Below are 13,944 nucleotides of genomic sequence, written 5' to 3'. Positions count from 1 at the left end.
CATCAATTCAGATGTGAAAAAATTCCTGAGAGTCAAATGAAAAGGTTTGATCAAAGATATATAGGAATGGGAATTCCCTGGTGGCGCAGTGGTTAAGAATCCGCCTGCCAGTGTGGGGGACACAGGTTCGAACCCTGGTCCGGGAAGATCTCTCATGGCGTGGAGCAACTAGGCCTGTGCGCCACAACTACTGAGCCTATGCTCTAGAGCCCGCGAGCCACAACTACTGAGCCCGTGTGCCACAACTACTGAGCCCGTGTGCCACAACTACTGAAGCCCACACGCCTAGAGCCCTGTGCTCTGCAACAAGAGAAGCCACCACAATGAGAAGCCCACGCACTGCAATGAAGAGTAGTAGCCCCTGCTCACCGCAACTAGAGAAAGCATGCACACAGCAACAAAGACACAACAGAGACAAAAAAAAAAAAAAAAGATATATAGGAATGATTTTGATTTTTTGATATTTACAGTCATCACACAGTGGATTGATTCTAGGACCACCACCCCTCCTACCCGACCCCCACCCGACCCTCAAATACCAAAATCTGAGGATGCTCAAACACCTCTATGAGGGTTTTCATCTTACTAAGATAAGAAAACCAAGGCCCAGATAAGTTAAGTTGCCTGAGGTCACATAAGGGTGCTAGGAAATAAACCCAGCAGTAGATGTCAGATCCTATACTCTTACCCAGGAAAATAAATATAATAGTACTGTAAGGAATTAGTTGGAAAATGGAGACTAGAGGCAAAGAAACCAATTAGGAAACTAGTGTCATAATTCGAGGAAAAGGAAGTAACAAGAATATATGAGGTAGGAATAATTAAATGGCAGAAAAAGGGAAAATTCATTCTGGAGTGGCTCCTGAGCTTCTAAATGAGTGCATTTGTCCAGTCCAGGCTGATTAGTCATCCTGAAGTGATTTTTACAGGGCAGGACTTTTGATCATCCAAGAGCTCTAACAGAGAGAATTATGGTTGTCTGATGTTCCACCTGGCTTTGTTGTCACTACTTTAGTGGTTTGGAAGCTTGAGGATGGAACAGAGTGTAAAATAAGTAGTAGAACTTTGGAACTTGATACTGCTTGAAGTTTGCTCTGGCTTTCTAACTGATCTAGACTTGAAGTGGATAGTTTAGGATTAGATTAAGTAGATTCATTGATCCATCTTTCATACCCAGAAGCTCCAGTGTGGGCCAGCGATGCCAATTGGTATAATAACGGTGTCCAGACAGGTACTTAGATACTATCTTTTTCTGACTTAAGCTAAATTTAAATCAACCATTAAATGGAAGAGAGGAAATCATTTATGCTGGGAAAATTAATTTCATTGGTATAGTCTTATGAGCTCTTTCTAAGTAAATAAGGTAATATTTAAAGAAAAACCTTTTTTTTCCCTTACAGAATGGCATTCACATGTTCATTTTGTAAATTTCGAACGTTTGAAGAAAAAGATATTGAACTACATCTGGAAAGTTCTTCACACCAGGAAACATTAGATCATATTCAAAAACAAACCAAATTCGATAAAGTAGTTATGGAATTTTTGCATGTAAGTAGCTGTTTTTGAAGTGAGAAGCACTTTATCTGACATTTGAATTTCTTATATTTTCATAGTTTCCCATCTTTCTCCCATTTTATGTTTCTAAGAATTTAATTTACTATTCACTTAAAGAAAGAGTTGTTTTAAAATTAGCTCAGAAGTATATGTGAATTCCTCTTTCATAGATTTTAGATTTGTTATTTGAGAGTACATTTTTCACAGTTTCTGGCAGAGGTGTCAGGAAAAAATTCCTTTAACAGCTGTTTATTGATACAGAATCAGCTATCATCTATTAACAGTCTTCTGTGTACCTGGTGTTGTGCTGGGTACTTTTCTTCATATTTCATTTCAGCCTTATACTAACTCCTCTTTATCCTAAAAGATCATGCTCAGAGCAGTTCAGTGACTTTCAATAAATGGAAGTCTGAATTCAGAGCCAGAGAGCCTGGTGTTTGATTAGTGTTCTTTATATTAGAATGTGGTCATCAGTTCAAACAGTTTTTCTTGAATACTTACGGAAGGTGTTGTTCAGGCACTGAAGACAAAGACACTCCCCTCAGTGAACTAACAATAATTGCAAATTGAACACACTCACACTTAAACAGATGACACTATTGAGTGGAAGGCCCCAGCGTGATGGTGTAGGCAGAAGTGGCTTGGAGAAGGGGTGGATAGTTGGGGCCAGGGCTGGATCTGGACTGCTAACTGTACATACAATTAGTTTGGGCAAAAGAGATGGAGTTGTTAGAAGGTTAGAAGTACAGGGATCATTTACTCCTCTATATCCTTGCAGAATTGTGTACCTTAATTAAAATTTCTTTCTGTAATTTTGTTTAACTGGTTCCTAACTGTTATTTAGGACTTTCATATTCACCTGTCCTGAGACGATCTCTTGCCTATCAGCTGTCTTCGATCTCTCTCTCTCTATGTACCTAAAATACATCTTGAAAAGTAAATACTTTTTGTAGTTTCCTGGTACTTTATATTAGTCTTTCCAACTAAATTGTAAGCTCCTTGAGAACATTTACTAGTTCTTATATAACAGATATTGTTATCTTCCATAGGCCAAGCATGGTGCTAGGCCTATACTATGTGCTCACTGAAAACTTTTTGGATTCTTCCTATTTTGTTTTCTAGGAATGTATGGTAAATAAATTCAAGAAAACATCTATTCGTAAGCAACAGACAAATAATCAAACAGAAGTAGTCAAAATAATTGAAAAAGATGTTATGGAAGGTAAGTATTTAAACAAATTAATTTAGAAATTTACTTATATATTTTACGTATCATAACCTATTTCAGTGTAAATGATGCCCATTAGAGCAGGGGTCCCCAGCCCCTGGGCCATGGACCAGTACTGGTCTGTGTCCTGTTAGGAACCAGGTTGCATAGCAGGAGGTGAGCGGCGGGCAAGTGAGCAAAGTTTCATCTGTATTTACAGCCATTCCCCATCGCTTCCGTTATCGCTTGAGCTCCTCCTCCTGTTAGATCAGCAGCGGCATTAGATTCTCATAGGAGCTCGAACCCTACAGTGAGCTACGCATGCGAGGGATCTAGGTTGCACGCTCCTTGTGAGAATCTAATGCTTGATGATCTGAGGGGGATCTGAGGTGGTGATGCTAGTGCTGGGGAGCAGCTGCAAGTACCGATTATCATTAGCAGAGAGGTTTGCACAGAGACCATAATAAATCAATTGCTTACAGACATATCAAAACCCTATCAGTGAGTGACAAGCAAAAACAAGCTCAGGGCTCCCACTGTTTCTGCATTATGGTGAGTTATATAATTTCATTATATATCACAATGTAATAGTAATAGAAATAAAGTGCACAATAAATGTATTACATGAAACATCCCAAAACCATCCCCCCCTCCACCCCGTCCATGGAAAAATTGCCTTCCACAAAACCGGTCCCGGGGGCCAAAAAGGTTGGGGACCGCTGCAATAGAGTGATATAGTACATAGTCATATGTGGTAGGCCTGAGTGGGTTATCAGAAATGGAATCCTTTGATTCCTGTTCTCATGCTTACAAATTTATCACTACCTGCCCTTACGTCTTTCACTTCATTTCCTTCATAGAGGAAAACAGCTTTGCCTCCACATGGAAGATACAGTTGTCCCTAGGTTCCAAGAGAGATTGGTTTCAGGACCTGCTTCGGGTACCAAAATCTGCAGATGCTCAAGTCCCATAGTTGGCTCTCCAGTGTCCATGGATGCAAAAGCCATGGATACAGAGGGCCACCTGTACTTCTGTATGTCCTCTGTCTCTCTTATCCCTTCTCATAAGCCCCAAAGGAGAAGAAAAAAACATAGACACTAGTTCCTCTAAAACCTGCCTTTCTGTTTAAACAACCGCACTTCTTTAAGCATAGTCCACACTGGTCTCTCTTTTTTCATTCTCATTTATTACTTTACTCACAGCAGACAAGTTTCTGCTACCATTAGTCTACTGAAACTGCTATGACAGAGGTTACCAACACCAACTTCAGTATGTTCTTTTGAATCATTATCTTTCTTCTGCAACATTTTCCACTGATAACTGTATTCTTTGTGAATCTGTTTCCTCCCTTGGTTTCTGTGGTATCTCAGTGCCCTGATGTTTTCTTTATTCCCTTGTCATTTTTTTTTTGTTTGTTTTTGTTTTTGTTTTGCGGTACGGGCCTCTCACTGTTGTGGCCTCTCCCGTTGCAGAGCACAGGCTCCGGACGCGCAGGCTCAGTGGCCATGGCTCACGGGCCCAGCTGCTTTGCGGCATGTGGGATCTTCCCGGACCGGGGCACGAACCCGTGTCCCCTGCATCGGCAGGGGGACTCTTAACCACTGCGCCACCAGGGAAGCCCCCCTTGTCATTTTTATTCTTTGTGCTTTTCTTTCTCTACTGAGCTTTTGGAAGTTGGTATTTTTCAGTATTGTCAGTCCCATTATTATCTCTCTTTATATATCTTCCTGATGAATTAATTTACATACAGAGTTTAAATCAACATCTATATGTTGATTATTTATAGACCTATATCTTAAACACAGTTCTCTTCTAACTCTAATCTCCTACATGTAACTGCCTACTGATATCTCTCTTTAGCAGTCTCACAAAATGAACGTATCCAAAAAATTTATCCTCCCCTTGAGCGTCCTCCACCCCCAAAAGAAAATAAAACAAAAACTTAACAGATATCTCCTCATTTATCTTGGAAAGTGGCCCCATCATCAAAACCAGAACTTTGAAGTTAATCTTAGTACTCACCTTTACTATGTCTGTAGCATTGTGTTCTGTCGGTTCTATCTTTTAAATATGTACCAAGTCTGTTTCTGTATTTCCTCTTTAAATATTGAATTTGTTCAAAGCTTTATCTGTTCTTTTGGCAGTTACAGTATCCTTCTATCCAGTTTCCTTACTTTTAGTCTTTCTTATCTTTAATTTTACTGCATGATTTTATTACTTCAGGAATTTTCAGTGGCTTCCCCATCCTCCACAGAATAAAGTTCAGATTCCTAGACATGGCACACAAAGCTGTTCATGATCTAGGCCCTGCTGTTTTTCCCTGTCATCCCTTCTTTATAGTCTGTGCCCCAGCCATATTGAATTACTTGTAATTCCTGGAAAGTGCCATTTTCTCTTATATCCTTCCCTTGCATAGACAGTTGTCTTTATGTATCTGACGGAGATTGGTTCTAGGACTTCCCTGCAGATAACAAAGTCCATCATGCTCAAGTCCCTTATATAAAATGGGTGTAGTATTTGCATATAAACGATACATGTCCTCTTACATACCTTAAATCATCTCTGGATTACTTATGATACTTAATACAATATAAATGCTGTGTAAATAATTGTCAGCATGGAATTCTGCTTTATGCAACTTTCTGGAATTTTTTAAAAAATATTTTCTACCTTTTTATTTTTAAATATATATATATATTTTAACATCTTTATTGGAGTATTAAATATTTTCTATTTTAAAAATTCAGCCATGGGGCTTCCCTGGTGGCGCAGTGGTTGAGAGTCCGCCTGCCAATGCAGGGGACACGGGTTCGTGCCCCGGTCCTGGAAGATCCCACATGCTGTGGAGCGGCTGGGCCCGTGAGCCATAGCCGCTGAGCCTGCGCGTCTGGAGCCTGTGCTCCGCAACGGGAGAGGCCACAACAGTGAGAGGCCCGCATATCGCAAAAAAAAAAAAAAAAATTCAGCCATGGTTGGTTGAATCTGCAGATGTGCAACCAGCAGATACAGATGGTCACAGTAACTAGTACCTTAAAATGGTACTTCAAGAATGAAATATAAGATCATGGGGATCTTTTTATTGAATTGAAGCTACATGTTGTCTACTGTTTTCTTAATCGAATGACATGATAAGTTCAGTTGCCCAAAGGAAGAGCCAAGTCAATTTTTTCAACATAAAAAAATACATGGTTCTTTAAAAGTGATATAATTCCAAGGAGACTGGTGTGTTCCCAACAGTTTTTCATGTGCAGCGTTTAAAGAAAATTCCTGTGAATATACATATAACTTATTAATTTAACATATTTACTGAGGTCCTATTATGTGTCAGGCACTGTTGCTAAGAGCCAAACATGCAGTGATAAGCCAGGTAGCCAAAGCTGCTACTCTCTATTGGGATGTGCAGAAATCAACAAAATAGGTGTTAAAAACATATAAAGTAGCCTTCACCTGTAATACACCTCAGTCACCATTTTTAAGATCTAACATATGTTTTTGTTCCTTATGAATACAATTTTGACATATTTTTACTATCCCTACCCACCCACATTCATAAGCATGGAAATTCTTATTTTACTAGAAAATCAGCTTTTTTTTTATATATATTATATTTTTGGGGGTTAGACTTATAGACCTCAGAGCATCATTATATATAACATGATTAGGAAATATAATGTAATTATACTTTATAATTTTAATCTTTTATCCATATAGTTTTCAATCTATATATGCAGATGAATGAGATATGGCAAAAGAACTCTACCTATATACTCTGATCCTTTTTTTGGAATAAGGGGCATAAATAATCATGGAAATGAAATAGTGAAAACTTGATTTGTCAGAAGTATGTGAATCATTACTTTTCTTATTAATAGTTGTATTTCTTTTGTAGGTGTTACTGCAGATGACCACATGATGAAAGTAGAGACTGTTCACTGCAGTGCTTGCAGTGTGTATATCCCTGCTTTACATAGCTCAGTTCAGCAGCACTTAAAATCTCCTGATCATATCAAAGGGAAGCAGGCAAGTTTTAATTTGTTCTTATTGAAGTCATTGAATTGTTCATTAATCCCTTATTGCTGTTTAAAGGCTGTTGTTTCACACCTACGTACTTGTGTACAATCCAATTAATCTCATGAGTGAATTACTGTAAAGGTACTTAGTGTGATATAGTGGTTAAGTGTAGTATTGTGGGCTCTGGAGCAAGACTTCTCTGAATCCTGGTTCAGTACATAACATGTGTTAAGCAAGTAATAAACTTTTCTTTGTCTAAGTTTCCTTATTTATAAAATGAGGATGGATAATCTCTCTTATGTGACTGATTAAGGATTAGGTTAATTAAAATATAAAAGGCACTTAAAGTAGTGCCTGGCACATAGTAAGTATTCAGGAAATCATAGCTGTTGAACGTTTTTTTTTGTTAACATTTTTTTAACGTGGTACAAAATGATTTTATGAGTGTGTGTTTGTGTATTTTAGAACAAAAAAGAAAGACTTGATTATAGCATACATTTTGATGACTGGGAAAAATAAATTTAAAAAGTAGGATTACCAGTTACTGTGTATTGTTATGTTTTGAGTAGAATTTACTCAAAAATTCTAGGAAAAATTTACTATTTTCTTCTTGATTAGTATATTTCTGCTTCTGTGTTGGTTTTATTTAGTCAAATTTATTTCAAATAAAAATATTTACTTTGTGAGAAATTAGTTTATTTGAAAAGCAAATTTAAAAATTCAAATATTAAAGACTTAAGTTTTAAATAGAGCATTCCTGAGTCTTAAATTCATATTTTGTATTGACGTGAACCTCATTTAACTCAGATTTTTTTAGCCACTTTGAGCACGTACAATCTTTTTTTAAATCTTTGTCCTTTCTCTTTTTTGATATTCCCTTGACACCTTTTTGGCAATTAGACATTCCATTTTATTACCTTTCCTCCTTTGTATAATACATTCTTGTACTATTTACAGCCCAGAGAAAGACTAATTACTCTAGCAGTATGAAAAATTAGTCTTTCTTTTTTTTGATAGCATGAAAATGAATAGTTGGAGTAGCCGGGGCTGGGGGAGTTGGATGTAGAGTGAAAAGGAGAGAAAGCAACTGTTTAGTAGACCCAGACTTAGAGTGTTTAGTGACTAAGTGTTTTTTGCTGAAGTTGATTGGCTTTTTGAATCTTCATTGTTTTAATTCATAGATGATTTAGATTGTGGTCACAGTAGCTGTTGTTGCTTTATAGCTTAATTTGCCAGAAAATAAGTCATTTAATACTAAGGATTCGAGCATGCAGTCATTTTAATTAAGGAAATATTTTTCATGGCATGGCTTTCAAGTATCTCTGTGTTCTGTTTTTCATAGGCTTATAAGGAACAAATAAAAAGAGAGAGTGTCTTGACTGCTACAAGCATTTTAAATAATCCAATAGTGAAGGCGCGATATGAACGTTTTATTAAGGTAAGATTTTAGTGCAAAAACTTTAGGTTATATTGTAGTATTGTAATAGTTAAATGATGATATGGTAACTCTTTGTGATGTTTAATATAGTACAAAATGAGGAGAATTTTACTTAATATTGTACATATAGGTAAAAAAATACCTTTTTTCCTAATTATTGGGATTTATTGGGGGAGGGAGCAATAAGCCATTCCTTTCTCATCGCCTTTCTAGCTCTGGGTCATTTGAGAGATACACGGGAGTCTGATAGAAGACCCAAATGTCAGACCCAATATTACCCTTGATTTTTAAAAAAAAGAGTGATTTGGTGGATATGTCTTAGATAGTCTAGTATTTCACTCCTAGACAGACTCACCTCCCCCCAACTTCTGTTACTGGTTCAGCTGGACAGCAACAGGGTTCTCCTAGTCTATCACATGGCATAGAACAGAGTAGAATGTACCCTTTCTGTTGCTAAGAAGACGCAAAAGAGGGTCTTGACGCCAAACTCAATCCCTTCTTTCCCCTCTTTTGGGTCTTCCGAGCAAAGAGAAATTCCAAAGAGGAATGATGTATCCAATTTGTATTTCTTTTTCTAAGCATACCAATTAGATAAGTCATTCCTCTTCCTTGTGTTCTGTTTTTCATAGGAAGATCAGATATGTTGCTTCAGAAAAAAGCTCCCTCATAGAATCAGGAGGCCAGGAGGAAAGAGGTTTGCTTCTCATGTTAGGAAACTCAGAGGTGAACAGTTAGGTATACCTGGCCTACTGCTTCTCAGGATTTTTGACATATATTATTCCAGTAATCCTTCTTTATATATTATGAGCACTTATTGTATAAATAAGAAACTTATTATTCAGGAAATTAATAGAAATTTTTAAAGGTTGGTTTTTGAGTCTTTATAAAATAATACCTCATTTAAAATCATCCTGCACTGAAGTGAGCCTGTTATGTTGAAGATTTACAAAAGTGTTATTTACATTAGTAACTAAATATTTTATAAATTAGAGTTTTATTTTGGCTCTTGTGATTAATAGGTACTATTTGATGATCATTAAATTGTTATATATGTGTATCTAATATAAATATATATATTTAGTGATCATTAAATTATTCCTCAGCCAGATGACTTCCAAGCTGAATAAATCTCAGTTCTTTCAGCTTGTTCGTGAGGGCCCTGTTTTCTGATTTGTCCTATTTGGCACTGTTTACTGCACTCTTGACACCACTTTTAAAAGGTGAATGCAGCCCTAATTGAAATCCAATTTTGTGGGAGATATGGCATCAGAAAGATTAAAGCACCATAGCTAAATTAGGAAATATTAAACTTTTTATCCTTGCTGTATCATAAACTTTTGAGAAGTTAATGGTTTCTATTGATGTATGAAAGTAATTTTTAATGAGAGAAGAATACAAATTAGAATTTCTATGTAGGGTTTTCAGGCTACACTTTAGAGTCACTTCATGGAATGGGAGACATCATTAAGTGGGAGTGTCTTGCTCATGTGCATCTTGTGGAGAAAGTACCTGAACTGAGGAGAACTCTTGTAGAACCTTGTTACTCCATATGATCCAAGGATCCAGCAGTATTGACATCACCTGGGAGCTCATTAGAAATACAGTTTCAGTTCATATCCGGGCCTGTTGAATAAGAATCTTCATTTTAACAAGATCCCAGTTGATTTATATACATGTTAAAATTCAAGACGCACTGGTGTCACATGACTCAGTGATGTCCTTTGTCCAGCATTTTTTGTCCAGCATTTCTGTCTGCTCTGTTCCCTGCTGTCTGCTCTGTTTCTAGCTGTTCTAGATGTCTGCAGAAATCCTCTGCTCATAATCATCTCTGGTCATGGCTTTAAAACACTTTCATCTGTAAGTGATCTCAGAATGACAAAATACCTTTTTTAATCTGACCCGTGAAATAATCAGTTCATCAATTTCTCCCACTTCTCCAGCTATATCATCTTATTCTGCCTTCACTCCCTGGCCTGGACACTCATGGTTAGCCCTTACGACAATGCAGTGCTGCCATTCTAAAATTCTTTACTTAATTGTTCTACCACTTACCAGTTCTTAACTCTGCCATTTATGGTTAGCTTTACTGTCTTTCTTGCTAAAAATATCATGGAATTATGCCAGTACTATGTTTGCCAGATTTTCACTGCAATTCACAATAATTTTACTTATTATCAGTCAATGTAACGTGCTTCCTGTAGTGACTATTTCAAACTTTCCACTCTTCACATATCCGGATTTCATTCTTACTCCCTTCACTTACCATATTCTTATCTCTTCTCTTGCTTTAGGGAGGTTGGACCGTTAGATGTGAACTCTATAACTTTTCTCCTTTTTACTTTAGAATTATGTATCTTTTTTCTCACCCTTACTGTTTGTGAAGGAAAACACTCTTTTTTTGCCCTTCATCTGTGTTGTTGTTTCATCAGTTATCTCTCTCCTTACTTTCATCTGATTTTTTTTCCTGTTTATTATCTTACTATTCTTCCCCAAAGAGACATGCTTATGAGTTCCCTAAACTAAAAGTGACTTGACTTTTCCTAGACTCTAGCCCTTCTTATCTTATCTCTTTTCTTACTATCATATTTGAAAAGGTAATTAACCTGCATTATGCTCTTTGCTTCCTATATATTATTCACTCTTTAATCTAGTATTTCCCAATTGGAGATGTGTGATTAGAATTCCCTGTGAAGCTAAAATCAAATAAAAAAGCTACCCAGGCCCCTTATAAAAGACCTTATGAATTAGGGTTTCTCAAACTTCTCCGATAAAGATCTCCCTAAATCTTTCTTAAATATGCAGATTACCAGACTTCTTTCCTGGACACTTTGATTCAGAAACTTTAGGTCTGAAACTAATTCAGGAATTTGTGCTTTTAGCAAGAGCTCCAGTACTTGATTAAATTAAAATATTGGAGTATGGGGTCTGGGCCTGTATGTTTTGAGAGCTTAGGAGGAAATTGTGCAGATTCATTCTTGGGCAGTCATTGCTGTCCAACTTCCATTTACATCATACTTTTGAAACTCTTCTTTCTAAGATTACCAGTGACTTAATTTTCAAATAAAAAATTTTAACATTTTATTGTTTATTATTTTAAACATACAAAAGTAAAGGGAATAGTATAATAAATCCTTTAAGTACCCTTACTCAGTTTAATATTTATCAGCTTTAGTGAACTTTTTCAGTTCTTTTCTGTTACCTGTTTGAATCATTTGACACTGTTGATCTGTTGACTTATTCTTGAAACTTTGTTTTGCCAGATGATATTTTACTATCCTGGGTTTCTTCCTGCATTGAGTATTCCTTTTCTAACTTCTGTCCCCATGTACAAGCCTTTTCCATAGGTTTTATTCTCAGCCCTTTTTTTCTACTTACTTCCTCAGCCCTACCCTGGGCTTTCCTATTTAAGACCTGGCTTCACTATTCACTCTGTTCAGGCAATTCACAAATCTAAATATCTTATTTTGAAGTCTCTTCTCTTTTTTAGTTGCAGATTTATCGTTGCCTATTGGACATTTAGACATCTTAAATTCCAATTATATATAGCATATACCTGCTTCTCTTTCCCCATCTTAATTTATCCATTCTGGTAATAGTGTCACTGCATCTTTTACCCTTTCCTTTCCTGGGCTATTAGAGTAGCCCCCTCACTAGTATTTCTTCTCTTGCTACTTCCATTCATCCTGCATCTTCCTACCTGGGATATCTTAAAGTGTAGTACCATCTTATACTTTCCTGCTTTAAAAACCTTCATTGCCTCTTCATTTCTTACATCATTAATATAGCCTTCTAATATGCTCCAATTTATGAGACATCATCCAGACACATAATTTAAGTATTTAAATAAATTAAAATATTAAAATTGTATCTGTGAACATTTAGTGAATTAAAGATGTCTGTTTTTTTTAAAAAAGTAAGGCATGATACCTAATACGTTTCTGATTTTCATTTGAGTTTTTAAAAGTGCTTGATTTTCATTTGAATTTTGTAAAGAGAACTTGTAACAGTAGTGCATTGAATATTGATGTAATTAAGTAGAACATAAATCTTCATCTGCTTTGTTTTATGGAGTATAAAGTAATGACTTCAGGAATTTATATACCCACATTGGTATGAAATAAGTACTCAACAAATATTAAATGAATTTGTTATAAGTTGAAATTAAAAGTTTAAAATATTGTTTATTTTTAATGGTATAGCAAATAAAAATCTCACTGATAAAAAATGAATGTGCTGACTTTAAAAGCTATTGTTTTTCATGTTTTTAGGGTGAAAATCCCTTTGAAATTCAAGATCATTCTCAGGATCAGCAAATAGAAGGAGATGAGGAGGAGGAGGAAAAGATTGATGAACCTATTGAAGAAGAGGAAGAGGAAGAGGAGGAAGAAGAAGAGGAAGTGGGGGAAGTAGAGGAAGTAGAAGAAGTGGAGGAAGTAGAGGAAGTGGGAGAAGGTGGAGGAGTAGAAGGAGTGGGGGACACAGAGGAAGGAGGGGACGTAGAGGGAGAGGGGGAAGTAGGGGCAGTGGAGGAAGGAGAGGGAGAAGGAGAGGGAGTAGGGGAAGTAGAGGAAGAAGAAGCAAAGGAAGAGCCTGTCAGCTTCCCCGTTGACCAACCAGAAGAAAATTAAATATAAGGTATTAGTCAGTTTTAAAAGAAGCTTTAAATTTCTGTCCCAATGAGGAAAAGGGTAAGAATATCAGTAGTTTAAAATGAGAGTTAACACCCATGTTGCATGCATTCCACAGATTATAATTCGTTTTATATAATTTCTAAATGTTTGGCATTTGTTTAATAAAATGAAGGTAAGACTATTTTAGTTTAGTTTTTATAGCTACCTAACATAGATTCAATAAATTGTTTGTATAATTTTTAAGCTTAATTTTTATTACTTTATTGGTGTTGAGGATAACAGATGTGTATTGTTAGTGTATCTATTCTAATCATTTGAACTTAAATGCTGCTCTTGGGAGTGTATATTCAAGTGTGCATTAATGTTTTGAATACTTACCCTAGAAGAGATAAATTGGGCAAGTATTTTGTGCTCTGTGTATTTTTTTACTGCATTGGACATTGAATATAGTAATTTGCGTTAAGATACGCTTGAAGCCTTTTTGTGACCATGTTTCCCTTTGTAGCAATAAAATGTTTTTTACAAAAACTCTCTCCCTGGATTAGCAATTAAAAATGAAACAGAATTCATCAATTAAATGAATATATAAAATCAGGATTTGCCTTAATGTATGAGTTCAGCTTATAAGTGTTTTAAGATAATTGGAAGACTTGAATTAAAAAAATGTACTTCACTTTTTTTTAAGTATGATTAAAATATTTTAAAACATGTTTCAAATAGAAGTCAGTCTGTAACTGACCTTTCTATATTTGTTTTAATTCATTCCTTTTCTCTGTGCCTGTGTCAGATCTTGAAATCTTCTTGGAAATACATTTGAATACAAATAATTTTTCATAGCTTTATTAGTTCTTTTGTCATGTCTGTTTTTGGCTGAAGAAGCAAGAAGCAAACTATCACTTTTTTAAAAAGAATTACTTCTCTCTTGAATCTATCTCTCCTTTTTATAGCTTGTATGCTTCATACTTAAAAGAGAAAATAAGATTGATAGATTATCTATTTTCAAATGACCATCTATGTCACTAAAAAAAGTAGTGCTCTTATTTGAATCTTTACTCTGGTCTCTTTTGAGAGGGGGACTCTTCCAGTGAAATTATCTTCTCAAA

At 35.9% G+C, this 13,944-nt stretch overlaps 1 protein-coding gene across 4 annotated transcripts in view; it reads left to right on the top strand.

Moving 5' to 3' along the window:
* ZNF326 (zinc finger protein 326) overlaps positions 1-13,551 on the top strand; it is a 36,445-nt gene extending 22,894 nt beyond the window's left edge. For all 4 annotated transcript variants that reach the window (XM_022553320.2, XM_022553319.2, XM_022553324.2 and 1 more), the window contains 5 exons: positions 1,401-1,548; positions 2,677-2,776; positions 6,651-6,781; positions 8,115-8,210; positions 12,479-13,551. In XM_022553320.2, coding sequence (XP_022409028.2) covers positions 1,401-1,548; positions 2,677-2,776; positions 6,651-6,781; positions 8,115-8,210; positions 12,479-12,838 — 835 coding nt within the window. In that variant the 3' untranslated portion in view covers positions 12,839-13,551. The remainder of the gene's footprint in view (positions 1-1,400; positions 1,549-2,676; positions 2,777-6,650; positions 6,782-8,114; positions 8,211-12,478) is intronic.
* Positions 13,552-13,944: the final 393 nt, after the last annotated feature.

Source organism: Delphinapterus leucas, chromosome 1 (genome assembly GCF_059928025.1).
Source record: "Delphinapterus leucas isolate spDelLeu-1000000601 "Yukka" chromosome 1, BTC_Dleu_Yukka2, whole genome shotgun sequence".
Lineage (NCBI taxonomy): Eukaryota > Metazoa > Chordata > Mammalia > Artiodactyla > Monodontidae > Delphinapterus > Delphinapterus leucas.
The sequence above is the reverse complement of the archived record's forward strand: the minus strand, read 5'-3'. Positions and strand labels throughout refer to the sequence as shown.